The 15,117-nt window shown below is 38.6% G+C and overlaps 1 protein-coding gene across 1 annotated transcript; it reads right to left on the bottom strand.

The window, feature by feature from the left end:
• Nucleotides 1-27: 27 nt before the first annotated feature.
• MYLIP (myosin regulatory light chain interacting protein) lies at nt 28-14,350 on the bottom strand. Its single transcript, XM_010000946.1, has 6 exons — nt 14,160-14,350; nt 5,763-5,948; nt 4,809-5,006; nt 4,318-4,482; nt 1,777-2,197; nt 28-1,403 (listed from the first exon to the last, which is right to left on the bottom strand). The coding sequence occupies exons 1-6, from the start codon at nt 14,240-14,242 to the stop codon at nt 1,314-1,316; spliced, it is 1,143 nt and encodes a 380-aa protein (XP_009999248.1). The 5' UTR covers nt 14,243-14,350; the 3' UTR covers nt 28-1,313.
• Nucleotides 14,351-15,117: the final 767 nt, after the last annotated feature.

The following is a 15,117-nucleotide window of genomic DNA, read 5'->3' on the forward strand; positions in this document are numbered from 1 at the left end:
TAAGTCTTATAATTAACACAAAGTAGATTTTTAAAGTCCTTTATTAATCTGAATATAAAAAGACAGAAGTTGTCTACCATATCAGACAAAGCTCTTGCCTCATGAGGAAACAAAAGTTTCTTTACAGAGTGAAAAAATAAATACCCTCTTAGAGTAAGGTTTATATGCTAATGTGTCATAAAAAAGTAGAGTTTTAATATTTTGACAAAATGTCTGTGCAAAGAAACAGATGCATAAACACACATTACTGCTACATTAAGGCAATATGAAAAGTATAGTCAGAAAATTTCAGTAAAGTGACAGTGTACTTTTCTAGCTTTGATTAAGCCAGTATTGCACCCAAACATGGTCTCCAGTTCCCTCTGTACCCTGGAGAATACACTGGGAAACCAGAGCCTAAAATACCCGAGTAGGGGGGGTGAAGATTAAAACATTTTAGCAGGAAATGACCTACCCAATTAAGATGTTAACTGAGGAAAAAATTTAAAACTATACACAATCCTTATTTTAGAAGCTAATGGTACATAATTAAGATATTAAAATCAGTCTCCAAAAATAAAGCCAACTTGAAGGACAGCTGACTGCAGCTCCCAAGAGCACCAGCCAAGCTGGATGTGAGAAACCTGGCAGTACCTTGCCCACTGAGAATTGCAAATTAAGTCCCATGACAGTGCTTCCACAGGACATTGCCAACCACAAGACTTTCCTGATCCACCCTCAACACTTTCAGGTTAACAAACTTGTCCTGCCCTTCCAAAGCTATCCTCTCAGAATTGTTTTCTATGTAACAGAATTCTGAATTAAACATAGCTGATGAAGCCTTTTAACTTGCATTTAAGAACCATTTTTTTTAAGAAGTTATCTTTAAAGCAGTTTACTAAAAGCAGAAACTATGAGCCATACTAAACTGGTATTGGTAAAAGCTAGTCTTACTATTAAAATAAATGGAATGACTGTACTAAAAATGATTTAGAGTGTAAAACAAAAGGCTGCGTTGCTCTCGCTGGGTACATCAATATGAGTACACCACACACTTCTCCAGGGTCACCAAGCTTTTTGGCAACACTGCCATGCTACAAACTTATGCATCTTTTTTTTTTAAGTAACATGAATCTATTACACTTCTGCCCTCAAAAGATGTCCCAAACCATTCTGGACATGCTGAATTAAGAATAGTTATGTAAAAAAATGCAGTATTTTTCCTTTTGATCATGGATAGGTGCCAGAGTGATTGCCTTCTTCACAATCAATGGTTGCATTTTATATTAGTGCAGTTTAAAAAGTACATGATGGGTTTAAAGTGTATACGTAGATCATATCACAGTCAGATTGAGAAGACTGGTGTGGGTTGGCAAGTACACATGCTGGACATGCTCTACACGAGATCTGCAAACAGGACATGACTGGAAAGGAAAAAACATCAGGAAGTTAGTTTACCTCATTTTTTGACTCTACACTTACTGGAGACTTGCCTCCACATTGCACATTAGCAGAGCACTCTTCCATAACATCCATATTTAAAACAAAGTATTGTGAGAAATACGCAGCTAATTCTTACCCTTGCTGCAAGTTAAATTACAACAGGTAAAAATTACCTTTCAAACACACCTAAATAGAGTTATTTAGAACTAGTTTACCACAAACAAAATTAAAAAAAAACCAACACGTTTTACTAGAATAATCAATGTAAACATACTAACCCGTGACTGTTAAGCATACAGTAAACCCAGTCTTCCCTCTATTGGGTAACTCTTATCTGAATGGCATTGCAATTACCTGTAACTGGGCAGCACAGGTTTTGCAGCACACTGTGTGGCCACAGGGACAAAAGGTCGAATTGATTTCTTCTTCACAACACACCATACAAAGCATGGACTCCTTTAGCTTCCGCAACTTCTCTTGCAGTGCTTTTGTTTGCTGGCAGCTAAGACCCTCACAATTGTCACAGTTCATGCTACTTTCTGAAGACTTCAGGGGTGAACTTGGTGGGGTTTGGTCACTTCTTGAAACAAGATCCACAATGCCAGCATTATAAAGAGATCGCCTTGCATGATCATAAACTTCTTTTGATGTTCTTTTAATATCAAAGACGTATTTTTTACCAAGATTAATGTTTTCATTCAGGAATAGAGATGCTAGGTGGCCCTTTAAGTCTCGACTATACTGCATCATGACAGCACTAGTGACAGTGTCACACCTATAAAACAATAGAACAAATGCAAACTTGGTTAGCTAATGCAAATAAACTTATCTCTACAATAATGTGTTCCCAAAGCTGAAGTAGTATTTCTGAAATTAAAGCAAATACAGCAGTCTGAGGTACTATTTAAGCTCTTGACTGTTGTTTACATGACAACTCTACTTTGAAAAGTGTTAAATGGGAAAGTGACAGTTACTCTGCATCCTCAAAAATGTGAAATGCCTGGTAAAATGGAGTCAGCTCATGGAAGGGACTTAAGGCATTATGCTAATATGAACTGCCAACATTTGCTTAATCCACAGTTCAGCTTCCCAACACCTCTTTACATGGTAATTTCCAAACACTGCACAGAAGAATTCTAATTATTAGGTTTTGGTGTAACACCTCTTTCTTTATACAATCTTGCAAGAAATTGTTAGCATAGTCAAGTAATGTCTTTAACCAAATTCCTGGTCAATGCTTTATATACTAGTGGCATATCACCTGAGGAGAAACAGTAAACACAGTGCAGGGAATTAAATGAAGCCATTTGTATTTGCCTTTAACTATTTCAGCTACCCTAACCATGCTTATTGCATATTTCAGTGTTGGTACCATTTCTATTTTACCATCTTTATTGATGACCTTGATAAGGACATACAGTGTACTATCAGTAAGTCTGCAGATGACACCAAGCTAGGCAGGAGGGTTGATCTGTATGAGGATAGGGAGGCTCTGGAGAGACTTGGATAGATTAGATCATTGGGCTAATGGTTCATGGTTTGGGCTTCAACAAGGCCAAGTGCTGAGTCCTGCACTTGGGCCACAACAACCCCATGCAATGCTGCAGCCTTGGGGAAGACTGGCTGTAAAGTGTCTGGCAGAAAAGGACCTGGGGATTCTAATTAACAAGCAGTCTGCCCAGGTGGCCAAGAAAGCCAATGGCACCCTGGTTTGTATTAGAAATAGTGTGACCAGCAGAAGTAGAGAGGTGATTGCCCCCTTGTACTCAGCACTGGTGAGGCCACACCTGGAGTATGAAGAAGGAAAACAAACACAGCACAAGGTCTACAGCCTCGCCAGGCCTCAGGTCCAAGATCTAAGCCAAATATAATTGTCTAGCTAAAATTCTGCTTAAATTAAAATCAGAAACTCTTAAGGATGGCAGAAGTTACAAGCAGAGACAAAGATCAAAAACTTAAAATTTTAGTTATAATGCTTTAATTGCCTGAAAAAAAGTATGGTGAGTGCATAAGAGCAGAGCACGAGCATGTAACTACAGAGCAGAACAAAACATACTTAACATCAGGCTCACAAAATAAGCAGTGGTTCAGTCCCGATTAGCTGCAGTGGTTAGAAAAGCAAGTAGTTGATGTTAATTGCTGTAACTGTATTAAAATGATCTAACTTGAGAAACTGGAGAGGCCCCTGGCTAGTGTATGTACTTTCCTTTGCTTTAGGTCCAATTTTTCTCCTACAAAATAAATGAAACTTATATATGACAATTTAGAAAAAACACCACTAAGTGTCTTTGACAGTTCTGCTAAAGAGTGTTGGACCTCATGAAAAGGGGTTTAAACAATCAGCCCTCAAGAATGAGTATAGCACCCCTACCATATAGACAATGGATCACTGCTGGCATGAAGCAAAATCCTGGGCAGGTGAGCAAGGACAGAGGCATTGTAGGAAGATATACAGGTGACATACAGATAGCATCTATCAACTGGAGGAGCCAAATACAGGAGAACAGAGTACATGCGTGTATGAGCAACACTTACATATTCTGACAGACAGGACATTCCTTCTCCTTTGCTCTCTCTTCCCCTCTCTTACATAGGGACAAAAAATGTATGTATTGTGTATGAAGTATTAAAGAACACAGTAAGTTTATATTCTGAAATGCTGTTATTCATAGTGGTAGACTGAGAAATTTTGCTTACTTGTCTTGTACTCCCACCCCACAAAATGGAAAGCAGCAAAAACCTGTTCAGCTTCTGGACTTAAGAGGAAAGTAGAGGCTGCAAAGACAATGAAATTTTGCAGAGAATTTCTGAAGTGCAGACTGCTAGTTGCTTAAGCACTTAATTCAAATACTGTGGAGAAGAGCAGCAGCAGTTGATTCTAGTGGCAATACTGACCTGTAAAACGCATGTGTCTCTGTAATGGCTCTATAGAGTCCGCTAGCTGCCCTTGTACTGATCATCTTAAACAAGAGAACTACACTATTACCAGACTCCTTGGTAACAGTCAGATATACATTCTTCCCAGACTGAGTTGCCATTTGAACAACAGGATAAGCAATCCTATAAATTAATGAAAAAAAAGGTTATTTAGCTTTTAAGGATAAGAGCATTTCCCACATCTACTACAGTGCACTTTTATCAGAAGTTACAATGATCTACTGTTGTCTGTGATGCTGGATTGAAGATGAGACCTCAAAAATGCATACAAAAATCAAGAATATTAAGACCAGTTGTCATTTTGGTTATAAACGATAGTGCTCTTAAACATTACATTCCAATTGCTCCTTGCAGTCATTCAGAGAGCAGTTTTGTGTATTTATATAAACAAAGGCATGCTCAGTACTTCTGAAAAATGAGAGATAAAAATGGTTCCACAAAATACATGCCTGTTGATAGGATTCAAGTCCTCTTTACAGATGGATATGCCTTCAGGTCCAACACCAATAAGGAGTTTTTGCCCTTCACTATCTCTCACCGAGTGCCACTCTACTCCATAGTTCTCCAGTGTTGTAACAATCTGTAGAACCTGGTATTCAGCAGAAGCTTGACTTAAACCTTCTAGCTCCTTGTGCTTTGCAATAATGCTGTTGATAAAAAGATTAAGGATAGGTGAAATAACTCAGGTGTATGCCTTTACGGTCAGCATCTTGTTTCAACATGCGTTTTTAGATTACCTAGTTCAACAGACTATTAAATGCTCCTGGACCTGCTTTTTCTGGCCACAGATTTCCAGCAATCATGAACCGGAAAGCATTGAGAATTACCAATACATCCTGAGAATGCTCAGGAGACAATACTGTGCATTACTTGGAAACCAAAAAGCTATGTATAATCCAGGCTTTCCATAAAACAACTTTCTCCCAACATGTTTACCTGAACAACCACTATGTTAATAACTAAAAAACTCTGCAGAAAAGCATGACACTGAAACTTACTGACATTCAGGAACTGAGCTATGAAGGCATTTTAGAAATACTGTTTACTTCTTTGGGTAAGAGCACTGAGACAGATAAATTCTAGGTACTTGTTTTCACAAGTGTAGGTCCAATACATACTTACAATTGGATTCCCCTGCTCCAGGTACTTAAGATATTTCTATTTCCCCAAGTATTAGAATTCAACAGCTTTTGCTTTTTACAAAAAAAACCCAAAACTCATTATTTGGCTTTAAGAAGAACTGAAATCAGAACATTAGTTAAAACATTCAGATTGTTTTTTCATCCCCAAAGCTGTATGATTATTTTTTTTAACAGCACAAGATACAGTATAACATCAGCAATTAAGGGCATAACAAAGATATTTTGGTCTGCAAAAAGGTTTTATCACTGTGCTCTTTTTACCTCTCCAAAACAGTAGTGGTGAGCTCTTTTGCACACAACTCTTCATAATTGTACTTGGCAGTGTTCTGGTTATAATCTCCAAACTTCATCTGTGCCAACAATGCACTAAGTTCAATTGCATGCTCTGAAGAACACTGAAGATTACCAGCAAGAAGATCTTCTTTTATATGCAAGAAAATCATATGCCTGCAATGGAATCAGAAATGTTTGCTTTCACAAGATGTTCAAAGATGTTTATAATCGAGATATGTATCAAACAACATCTCAGGTGTGTTTGGTAACCATTAGTTTGGTAATCAAGAAGTTGCAGTGAACCAAGAAGAGAAAGGTAAAGAAAATGGCCTCTATCTTACTCACACTTAAAGATGAGGCTACAACTGAAGATAGTATCTAAAAGCACTACTAAAGGAAATGACCACTTTCGTATGTTATTCTTAGTAAGAACTGCTTTAACTCCTAAGGACACTTGATAATTTCAATTTAGTGAGTAAAATCTCAATTACATTTTGGGATTAGTTTCCTATGTTTAAATGTATTGCCTTGTGATTTACAAGTAATTCACCATTTCACAAGAGCAAATTTGGGAAGAGTGGCCCAAAACAGCACATGCACACATATCTACCATGTAACAGGGGAAGCCATACTTTATCCATAGTTGAAATGCCTCTGCCACCACAGTCAAAAGGAAGATGGTGCTTGCCAATGATATGAATAACAGAATAACATCAAACATCTGAAAAGACACTGTGGAATACGATACAAAATAATCTACGCATATTTGTCAGATGAACTGTTACATTTGGGATTAAGGCATGTTTGACAACTAGCTGGAAAATTCATAAAGCTGTTCTTAATTATCTAATGGGTCAGTTAATTAGATATATCAGAATACTGACACTAAAAGTAGCCTGTTAATTTCCTCTGTGGCCTACCTTAACTTCTATACATTCATCTTTATCTCTTTATTTGTTCTTAATACTCAACATATTTATGGAAACCAGATGCAAAAGTAATCACATATCGATGAAAAAATCTTTCAATAAATGAAGCCTTGTACCCACTGGGATATACCTTAGCTTCCACAATAATGGGACATTAACATTTTACTTTCCTAAAATTAACTGTAATCTTCTTAAAAAGCTACATTGAATCACTCAGCACTCAATTTTGAGACACTAGGAAGTAATCAGTTTTCCTTCCAACAGCAATTTTGGGTAATACCTTATATATATCCTGTTGGAGTGCTCTACAATTCCATTGTAGGAGGCAAACAGAGCTACTACAAGCAACTATGTAACTTAGAAAATTTGTGTTCATTTTTCACTCTACTATGGTAAAAGCTGCAGCTATGAATACTGGCCCAAAAGATGCCCTGCATCCAGAACTTCTGCAATCAGGAAAAAATAGGTATTAAATTAACCCATAAATTGCCCTGCAATCCATTTCCTGCAGCAAGTCACAGCACCAACACCTCATTTTGCAGGCAGTCTGAGGCATGCTAGAGCTTCACTCCCATTGTGACAAAAAGTGCTTAACTGCATCACTCTTATCTAGACATCAGTCTACACTTCAGCAGTTCCAGTGGTGGTCTGGTGGAAGCTAATAACCTCACTCTGTGCAAGATTCAAGTTTAGGTGGCAAGAGTACCAGAACTTCAGACAGGAGTCTTTGTTAGCAGGTTATTCCTTGTTTAGGCTTTTCTAGGAGCAAGTGTCAAACATCTGCTCCAATCTCTTTCTCCTACCTATCTTCAAGTTTACTTTATGCATATGACAGCTCTGACTACACAGGGAAAAGTCAGTCTTCTCCCCTTGCTGGAAAGACCTTACTGACATCAAGACAGAAACTGAAAACCAAAAGATTGCTTCTGTGAATACAGATGAATTACAGAAACTACTACAGCAGAGGCATGGTTTGTCACATTGCTAAAAAGCCCCTAAATGGCACAGGTAGATAAATGAGTTAAAGGTACAATGTGAAATAGCATCACAACAGTCCATGTGCAGTAACTTTCCATAACTGGCTTCTATCATATAGGGTAAAACATGCCACAGGGACTAAGCTGCTTTGCACTTTTCTGATAAGGGCAACAAAGGCACATATTAGGAACAGGTATTGCCAGAAATACCTGCATTTAGCAGTTCATCTCACACAGTCATTGATCTGTAAATAAAAAAAATTTCTGGCCCCAGCCACTGCCTAAACTGAATTCATGATAGGTCAGAAGCTAGTTAACATAGGGCCTGCCAGCCAGTTAAATTAGTTGTGAATGACTTCATACTCATCTGCTAGAGCAGCTGCCCTGAACCCAAGTTCAAGTAGCAAATTAACTGTTGTTTTTTTTCATTGAGTCCTTAAGTGTGTTTAAGGAATGAAACTGAATGACTGAGGGCTGCAAACATTTTATGCCTCTGCAACAGTGAATCTGACCAGTGCAGATTCTGATTTGCCCATCTCTCCTTTTTAATATCCATTTAATATCCATAGCAAAATACTTCTCTTCAAGGTTTAAAACATGACACCAGCCAGAATTAATATAAAAACAGACTTTTCTTTTTTTCTTTTTACACAAAACTAAAAAAAGCCTTTTGCTTCTTAAACAGAAAGGCAAAAAGAACATGCTTTTATTGCTGAATACAGTCAAGCAAAGCTAAATCATTAGGAACCTTGAGGCAGTTCCTTATCTAATTCTGTGAAATCTCAAGGACCAGATTGTCTGTAGCAAAACTGGTCATATTACAGATTCTAGCAGCTACCAGAAAGCATTAATGTAAATTTTTATAAATTAGATTGTGACCTAATTGCTTAACAGCACTCAATCCACTGCCCCTCTTCTCTCTGGAAATCTCTCATTATGATGAAAAAATTGTTTAAGCTGTTCCCACTTATAAAGATACTCAGCTTTTCAAAGAATTCACTTCAGTGTTAGTATTTTATGCTTAATGGAATTTTTACCTAGCAAGTTTTGAAACAATGAACTGTTTGAAAACTGAGAACTTAATAACTGAAGTCCTCTAAAGCTTACTTTTCCAATATTGCTGGTAGAATGGCTTCGTTTGGCCGCCATGAAAAAGTATTTGGTTTCGTTTCTTCATCATTCACTACTTCAGTTCTACGTGACACATTAGTATTACCTGCCACAAATTTGACAATTCATGCAATGCATATTAAAACACTCTAAATTTAAATGTACAGTATTAGGGGAAGCTGCAAGGAGATTTCAGTAGGTGGCCCATTTTACAAAAAAACTACAGCTACCAAACGAAAATCACAAACCTAGATATCACATCAAATGCTTTTTTGCCTCCCTCTGAAGTGATTTATGCAGGCTGACTATACTGAACATTACTACCAAAAAGGATGCCATGATTTCACTACAATGAAATTCATACAGGAGGCAAATCATTTGGTTATTGCCAACTGAATTGGCAGAAACAGTCCTACAGAGTAAGTTCTATGAAAAATGTGGAGTATACATAGAGGATTAATTTTTTTCACTCACTGTAGACAATTATGTGCACCAGGATTCAAAGTTCTGCACTGAAAACTTTTTTTCTACCACTTTAATCAAGGAAAGGAAAACAGATCAAATATAAATCTAAAGACAGTAAAGGGTTTTAAGCTCTAACTTAGCTACCAGTGAAAAAAGTTACAAACTCCAATCCTTTACCAATGAAAGTATCTGTATAAAACTAATGATTCCTAAGAACTAGAAATACAGCCAAAATAATCTATTCTCTTGCCAAACTACTGGTGAGAATCTTTAGCATACATTCCAAAGAGCTGGCTGTTCTCTTGCAGTTATGACAGTCCTTACTACAGGTAAGACCCTTTCCTACTGTGAAGCAAATTTAAAACTCTGCCATATAAAGGAATCAAAATTAAGAGGCATAACTCTTCTCCCTAAAAACGCCTTGACAAAAATCTCTATATTTCAAAGCATACAAGGCCATTTCATATGAAAAAGCAAAGCCATCAGTTACAATTATGTTCCTCAGTATCTTTGTCTTATTTGCTCACAGTAACGTGGCTGAAAGGTTACCAACTGCAATTAAACTGATTTTGACAAGCAGATCCATTAAAGTCACTCTGATGTCTACTACACCAGACTTCTATTACATTGTAACAAATACCATGACACTGCAGCACTGGCTGGCCAGGGCTACAGGATAACAGAATGTTTTTATTTTCTACCTACTAGATCTACATCTACTAATTTATCAATGCAACAACTTGATAGCACTGCAAAAACAACGTACTTTGCAAATTTAATTCAAACATTGGGAAATATCACACACAACTTCCAACAGCTGCTGAAACAACACCTACCTATTTCAAGGCTGGCATAATACAGTTCTTTTGACCACTTCTTGAGATTGTGTGGCTTGTTAGAATCTGACACGTTATTTTAAATTGTCATGGCTTACATCTGAGTATTTGATTTGCAGTCATGTTACACAAGACAAGTAACTTTGCCCGTTTTGAAATATTTCTGGGTCAATTTTACATTGCTTAAAAAACGTTTTAAGTTATTTCTACTTCTGTACAATCACTGCCATGTTAACTTTATCCTGCCACCCGCAGTTACCGCAGCGCTGTCGGCAGGGAGCTCCCCGCAAAGCCCAGGGCAGCCCCCGCACGCAGGGCGCCTCCTCCGCGCTCTCGGCATCCCTGCCAGCCCCTCCCGCCCGCAGGCCAACAGCCTCCCTGAAATCCCGGGTAGCAAAGTGTAACAACTTCTCGACGTCCACAATTGTAATTCATCAATGCTTCAATACATTCGAGATAAAAAATACCCATAAATCATTCTGACAAAACCCCTGCTTTTTTACTAACTGTTTCATTACCTACCAAGAAATACAGAAAACAGTGAAAACAAACATAAGCCAGAGCTTCTGACCTAGATTGTGGACCATTATCTTTAACTAAAAAGATAGCAGTCCTTTTTGAGCCAATGTGATTTTCCATTCAAAAAACCCATCTAGTTACTCAAACTCCCCTAAAAAGTGCACTGTTCACATTTCAGACTCGTTTGTAAAACTCTAGTTGACAGGAGCATGTAATTTTTTAATAGCACTCTTGCACTGAAACATTTTTCATTCCACTAAAAACAATGCTAAACTACAAAATCCTGTGGCAAAATTCAGTAGCAGGCAGTCAAAGTAGAAATTGAGATCCAAAGAACAATAGACATAAACCACTTTTAACCCAGTAAAAGGGAAAAAAAAGTGTAGCATAGAGGTTAGTTTTGCTTTATTCCATGCAATTCTCCTATTCGCAAAGCACATAGTGAAGCTCGTTTGTTGCCAGAGCGGACAACGATACTGTTACAACCTGCTCCGCCTTATGGCTGGGTAGCAAGAAGGCTCCCTAGCCTAAATAGATTAAAATGCATGAGGTTTTGATCTTCCACTGGATTGCACACGACTAAAGCTAACAGAAGCAGAGGTTGATGTTCAGTTGCCAGATCAGCTTTTCACACAGCATGTAGAAACCTGTACATTAAATTGCTACACACCCACCCCTAAGTTTTAAAGTGCAAGACAAGGATCTCTAATAAAGCAGTACAACTAGGGTTGACAAAGCTTCCAAAGTACATACAAAAAAGCTGGTAACAACTCAGTCACAGCTTTCTCTATTATCTTGATGAACCATAACAACAAAATCTAGAATCACTTGCAGCCTTCTACACATTTCAAAAGCAGTCTCAACATGCATCTAAAACCAGAATCAGAGGCCACAAGTAAAAGACTGGGAGACTTCTTCAGTGTTCCTCACACACGGGACCAGAAGGCAGCAGCTCTGCCAGAAACGCCCTATATATCAGTCGTGGACAAGTGCTAAAGGAAACCAAGGGTACCCCCACTGCTGTTTCTCAACCAGCACACGCACTTTGCAAGTACAGGTAAGAAACAAGTTGTCAGCTGTACAGCTAATCCTTTCAACTCTGTTCTGTGATGGACCTATCGATTCAAAGTTCAGTGACAGGTTTAACAAGTTTTTTGTCTTATCCTTCATATCACTCATGCTTACATGCAAATTAAATACGAATGCAGTTGTGCACATCAGTAAATCCTCAAGTAAACCCAAGTAGAAAAAAGAGTAGATGTAGGAATAGAGGAATCAGGAGACTCAGGCCTGAGGGATATAGTTGGTTTAATGGACCTGAAGCCATGGGAAAGCTGAACTAAAAGTATGTGTTCAGCACAGTAAAAGAAACTAAGACAAGATGCTGTAGAAACCATTGTAAGGCAGTGCAACTACTTTGACAAGATAACTGCTAAATATGAAACATAAGCTTCTGCAAGGCTGAATACCAGGGGAATCGCACAACTGCTTGCATAAATGCTCAGTCTTCAAATTTTGGAAATTTGGGAGTCCATGCACTTAATCTTCTCAAGCAGACATACCGAAACAATGTCAATACTACAGAGATATACATTAACCACAGGCTAGGTCTGCTACATGCAGACATCTGGGCACAGCTAAAAGGCAACAGCTGCCTTTCAGCAAACTATTTACAAGTTGTATTTGTTTTAAGCAAGAACAGTAAAAAAACTCAAGAGGTAAACTGAAGAGCTCAGCTGACGCCTCACAGGACTACTTGTGTTTACAAGACAGTGACAAAATACTAATTTCAATGTCTGTTGCTCTCCAAAATGGTAAGCAATTAAGAACTTAAATAGATGCCTTCTGATGACTGAGCCTCAATTTATTTTAAAGTTTGTTAAATATATTAGTTTTAGAACAGTCAATTCATACATAAAAGAAGCCTATCCCACCTACAACCTTTTAAATTAACCTTCATCGTGGAGAAGTACTTGTTACTTTGATGTAGGCATACGAGCTCAGGTGCACTGTAGCTACACTACCTGTCTTTTAGGCCCTTGGGGTATGTTTTACCAGTTTAAGCTCTCTATTAACTTCCATAACCTGTCAAGTCTTGCACTGACAGTATTGGAGGCAGGAATACAAGTGTCTGCAAAAAACCTTGTGAAGTTGAACAAACATTCACCGAAGATAGGAGAAAAATGCCAATCATATCAGCTTTGGATTTTCTCAGATTTAACGCTGATTTGGTCTGTGTATGGGGACATCCAACATGCTCAGGGTCACCTCTTCTGCCTCATCAGGTATGAAACTGGTTGCTCCCTTTGTTCTACATAAAAATCCTTCATTATTTGGTTTTTCACATATGCTCATTGAAAATATCTAAGTAAGACAAGCTTCTTTAAAGAAAATACTCAAGAAGAGCCCAAAGATGTGCCACAGATAGTAGAATTTATGTTTCCAAAGTAAGGTATGTCAAAACTGGAATTTGCTTAGAATGACTTGCCTAACCAAAGCTTTTCTATAAGACAACTATGCTCTAGCTTCATAACATTCTGAAAGCTTGAAGCAGATGGACAAGCTCATCAAAAGCCTCTCCTCTGCATGCGTTAGTTTAAAAATTAAAACACATGCATGCTCCTAACTCAAAACCTTTTTTTGATGAAATAAGCATTAAACCATGGTGCCAGCCTCTCACCAAATTCTTCAGACAAATGCTTTGTGCAGACACCATGTTTTATCATGGTCTTAATTCTGTAAGTACAGAGTTAAGGTGAGTAGAGAAAATGTGTTTTGGTATCATCATATAGACACTTGTTTTCAATTTGTCCCACTTCTATTAACTGTACTATTGAAAACTAACAGGAAAAATTAGTTGAAAGCTCAGCATTAAATATACATGCTCAGCTTTCTTTAAAGATAACTGCAACTGGTGTGGCAATCAAACTCAAGGAGTAAAAACAAATGTTCACTACTAATCTTAGAAGACTAATTGGTAGGATTGGGTAACAGTATAACAATTCAGTTAAGAGGCCTGGCTACAGAAGAAGCAAAACAGCTGTTGCTTTTGTAGCCTCAGAGGCCCCGCAGCTATTTGAAAGTTACTGTAACATAATACCAGACGAAAAGGAGTTCAGCAAGTTTGCTCTGTGTGGGAGGAATTGTTTCCTGCCTTTCTGTACCAGTGGCTTAGAACGACCTAGAGTAACACCACTGAACAGGGGTTACTATCGGGCATGCAAATACCATATAAATAATTTGCTACTGGTAGCTTAGTTTCTTCTACTTCCAGCACTATGTGCTCAAGGAATAACCTACACTCATTACTTACTGTTAGCTACACAATATACAAAATACTTGCAAAACTACCATTTTTTGTGTGTTTTTTTGTTCTGTTTTTCCAAAAAAGGCACAATGCACTTAAGGTTAGGGATCTAAAACTACACAGAAAAGTCAAGCTAAGATTAACAGAAGAAGGAAGAAACAAAAACCAGTGGAATCGTAAGTTACAGAAACTGAAAACAAACAAAAAAAAATTAAATCTACTTACAAGTATCTTTAACTTACCTTGTCTGTTCTTGTAAGATAAGATGCGGCTCTACAAAAAACTTGACTCTTAATTTCAACCGGTAAGGGGCTAAACCATCCATCTGCTGCGAGATCCTGTTCCTCAAATTCAGCCACAGATTCTCGCCTTTGCTGCCAGTGAACTGCAGTCCAAAATAATCCACTTCTATAATTCCCAACCTCCTGCAAACCTGAGAGAAAGAGGTTCTTTACCATGAGGCTACGGTGTAATGACGAGAAATATCACCTGAATTGAGTACTGCTTCAGTCTGCCCACTCAAAACACAAAAAATATATCTTGCTATAAAAGCAGGTTTATCCAAAAGATCACTTAATTACTTGGATTTTAAGTTGTGTACAGCAACAGCACGTAGACAGATAGTAAGAATAAACTGGGAATTTCTCAACTAGCTGAAAACCACATGGACTTCCATGGCCAAATTCCTCCTCACCCGCAGCACAGGCACTTAAAGAGGGTCAGTACATTTTCCCATGAGGAGAGTACCTATTATTCAACATCGAAGCCACGAGCACTTTCTAGACATCCAGGGGAAACAAGTACAACCCTCGAGTTCTGTTTAGATGCCACCAACAGACCGGGCTGATGCCCTTGGTCCCCTCCAGCATCCTCAGCACCAGCTGCCGCAGCCACATCGAGGCGGTGGCGACGGAAAGACAGACAAGCACCTGAACAACAGCTTCATCCCGCGCAGCTCCGGGAAAGCATCTCGATACCTCCCGGGAAGCCTCACCCTGCTTGGGTGGGTCCCCCACTCGTGCCCCCCAACCTTAGGCACAGCCAGACCGATCTGCAGCAACGCAGCCGAGGCCTTCCCCAAGCCCCCCACCCCTCCCCCGCATATCACGGAGAGAAAACCTCCGCGGGGAGGGGGATGCTGCAACCTCTGCTTCCGACACGGAGCGGGGGGAAAGAGGGGAAATAAAAAAACCAGGACAG

This window comes from Chaetura pelagica, unplaced genomic scaffold, assembly GCF_000747805.2.
Source record: "Chaetura pelagica isolate M959 unplaced genomic scaffold, ChaPel_1.0 scaffold104, whole genome shotgun sequence".
Lineage (NCBI taxonomy): Eukaryota > Metazoa > Chordata > Aves > Apodiformes > Apodidae > Chaetura > Chaetura pelagica.

What these genes read in the sequence shown, in the direction of transcription:
- MYLIP (XM_010000946.1), bottom strand. Translation starts at nt 14,242, where the DNA reads ATGGATGGTTTAGCCCCTTACCGGTTGAAATTAAGAGTCAAGTTTTTT. An exon ending in ATCTTACAAGAACAGACAAG is followed by an intron (nt 5,949 to 14,159) that starts GTAAGTTAAAGA and finishes ATTCCATTGCAG; the next exon opens with GCATATGATTTTCTTGCATA. An exon ending in CCTGTGCTGCCCAGTTACAG is followed by an intron (nt 1,404 to 1,776) that starts GTAATTGCAATG and finishes TTTCCTTTCCAG; the next exon opens with TCATGTCCTGTTTGCAGATC.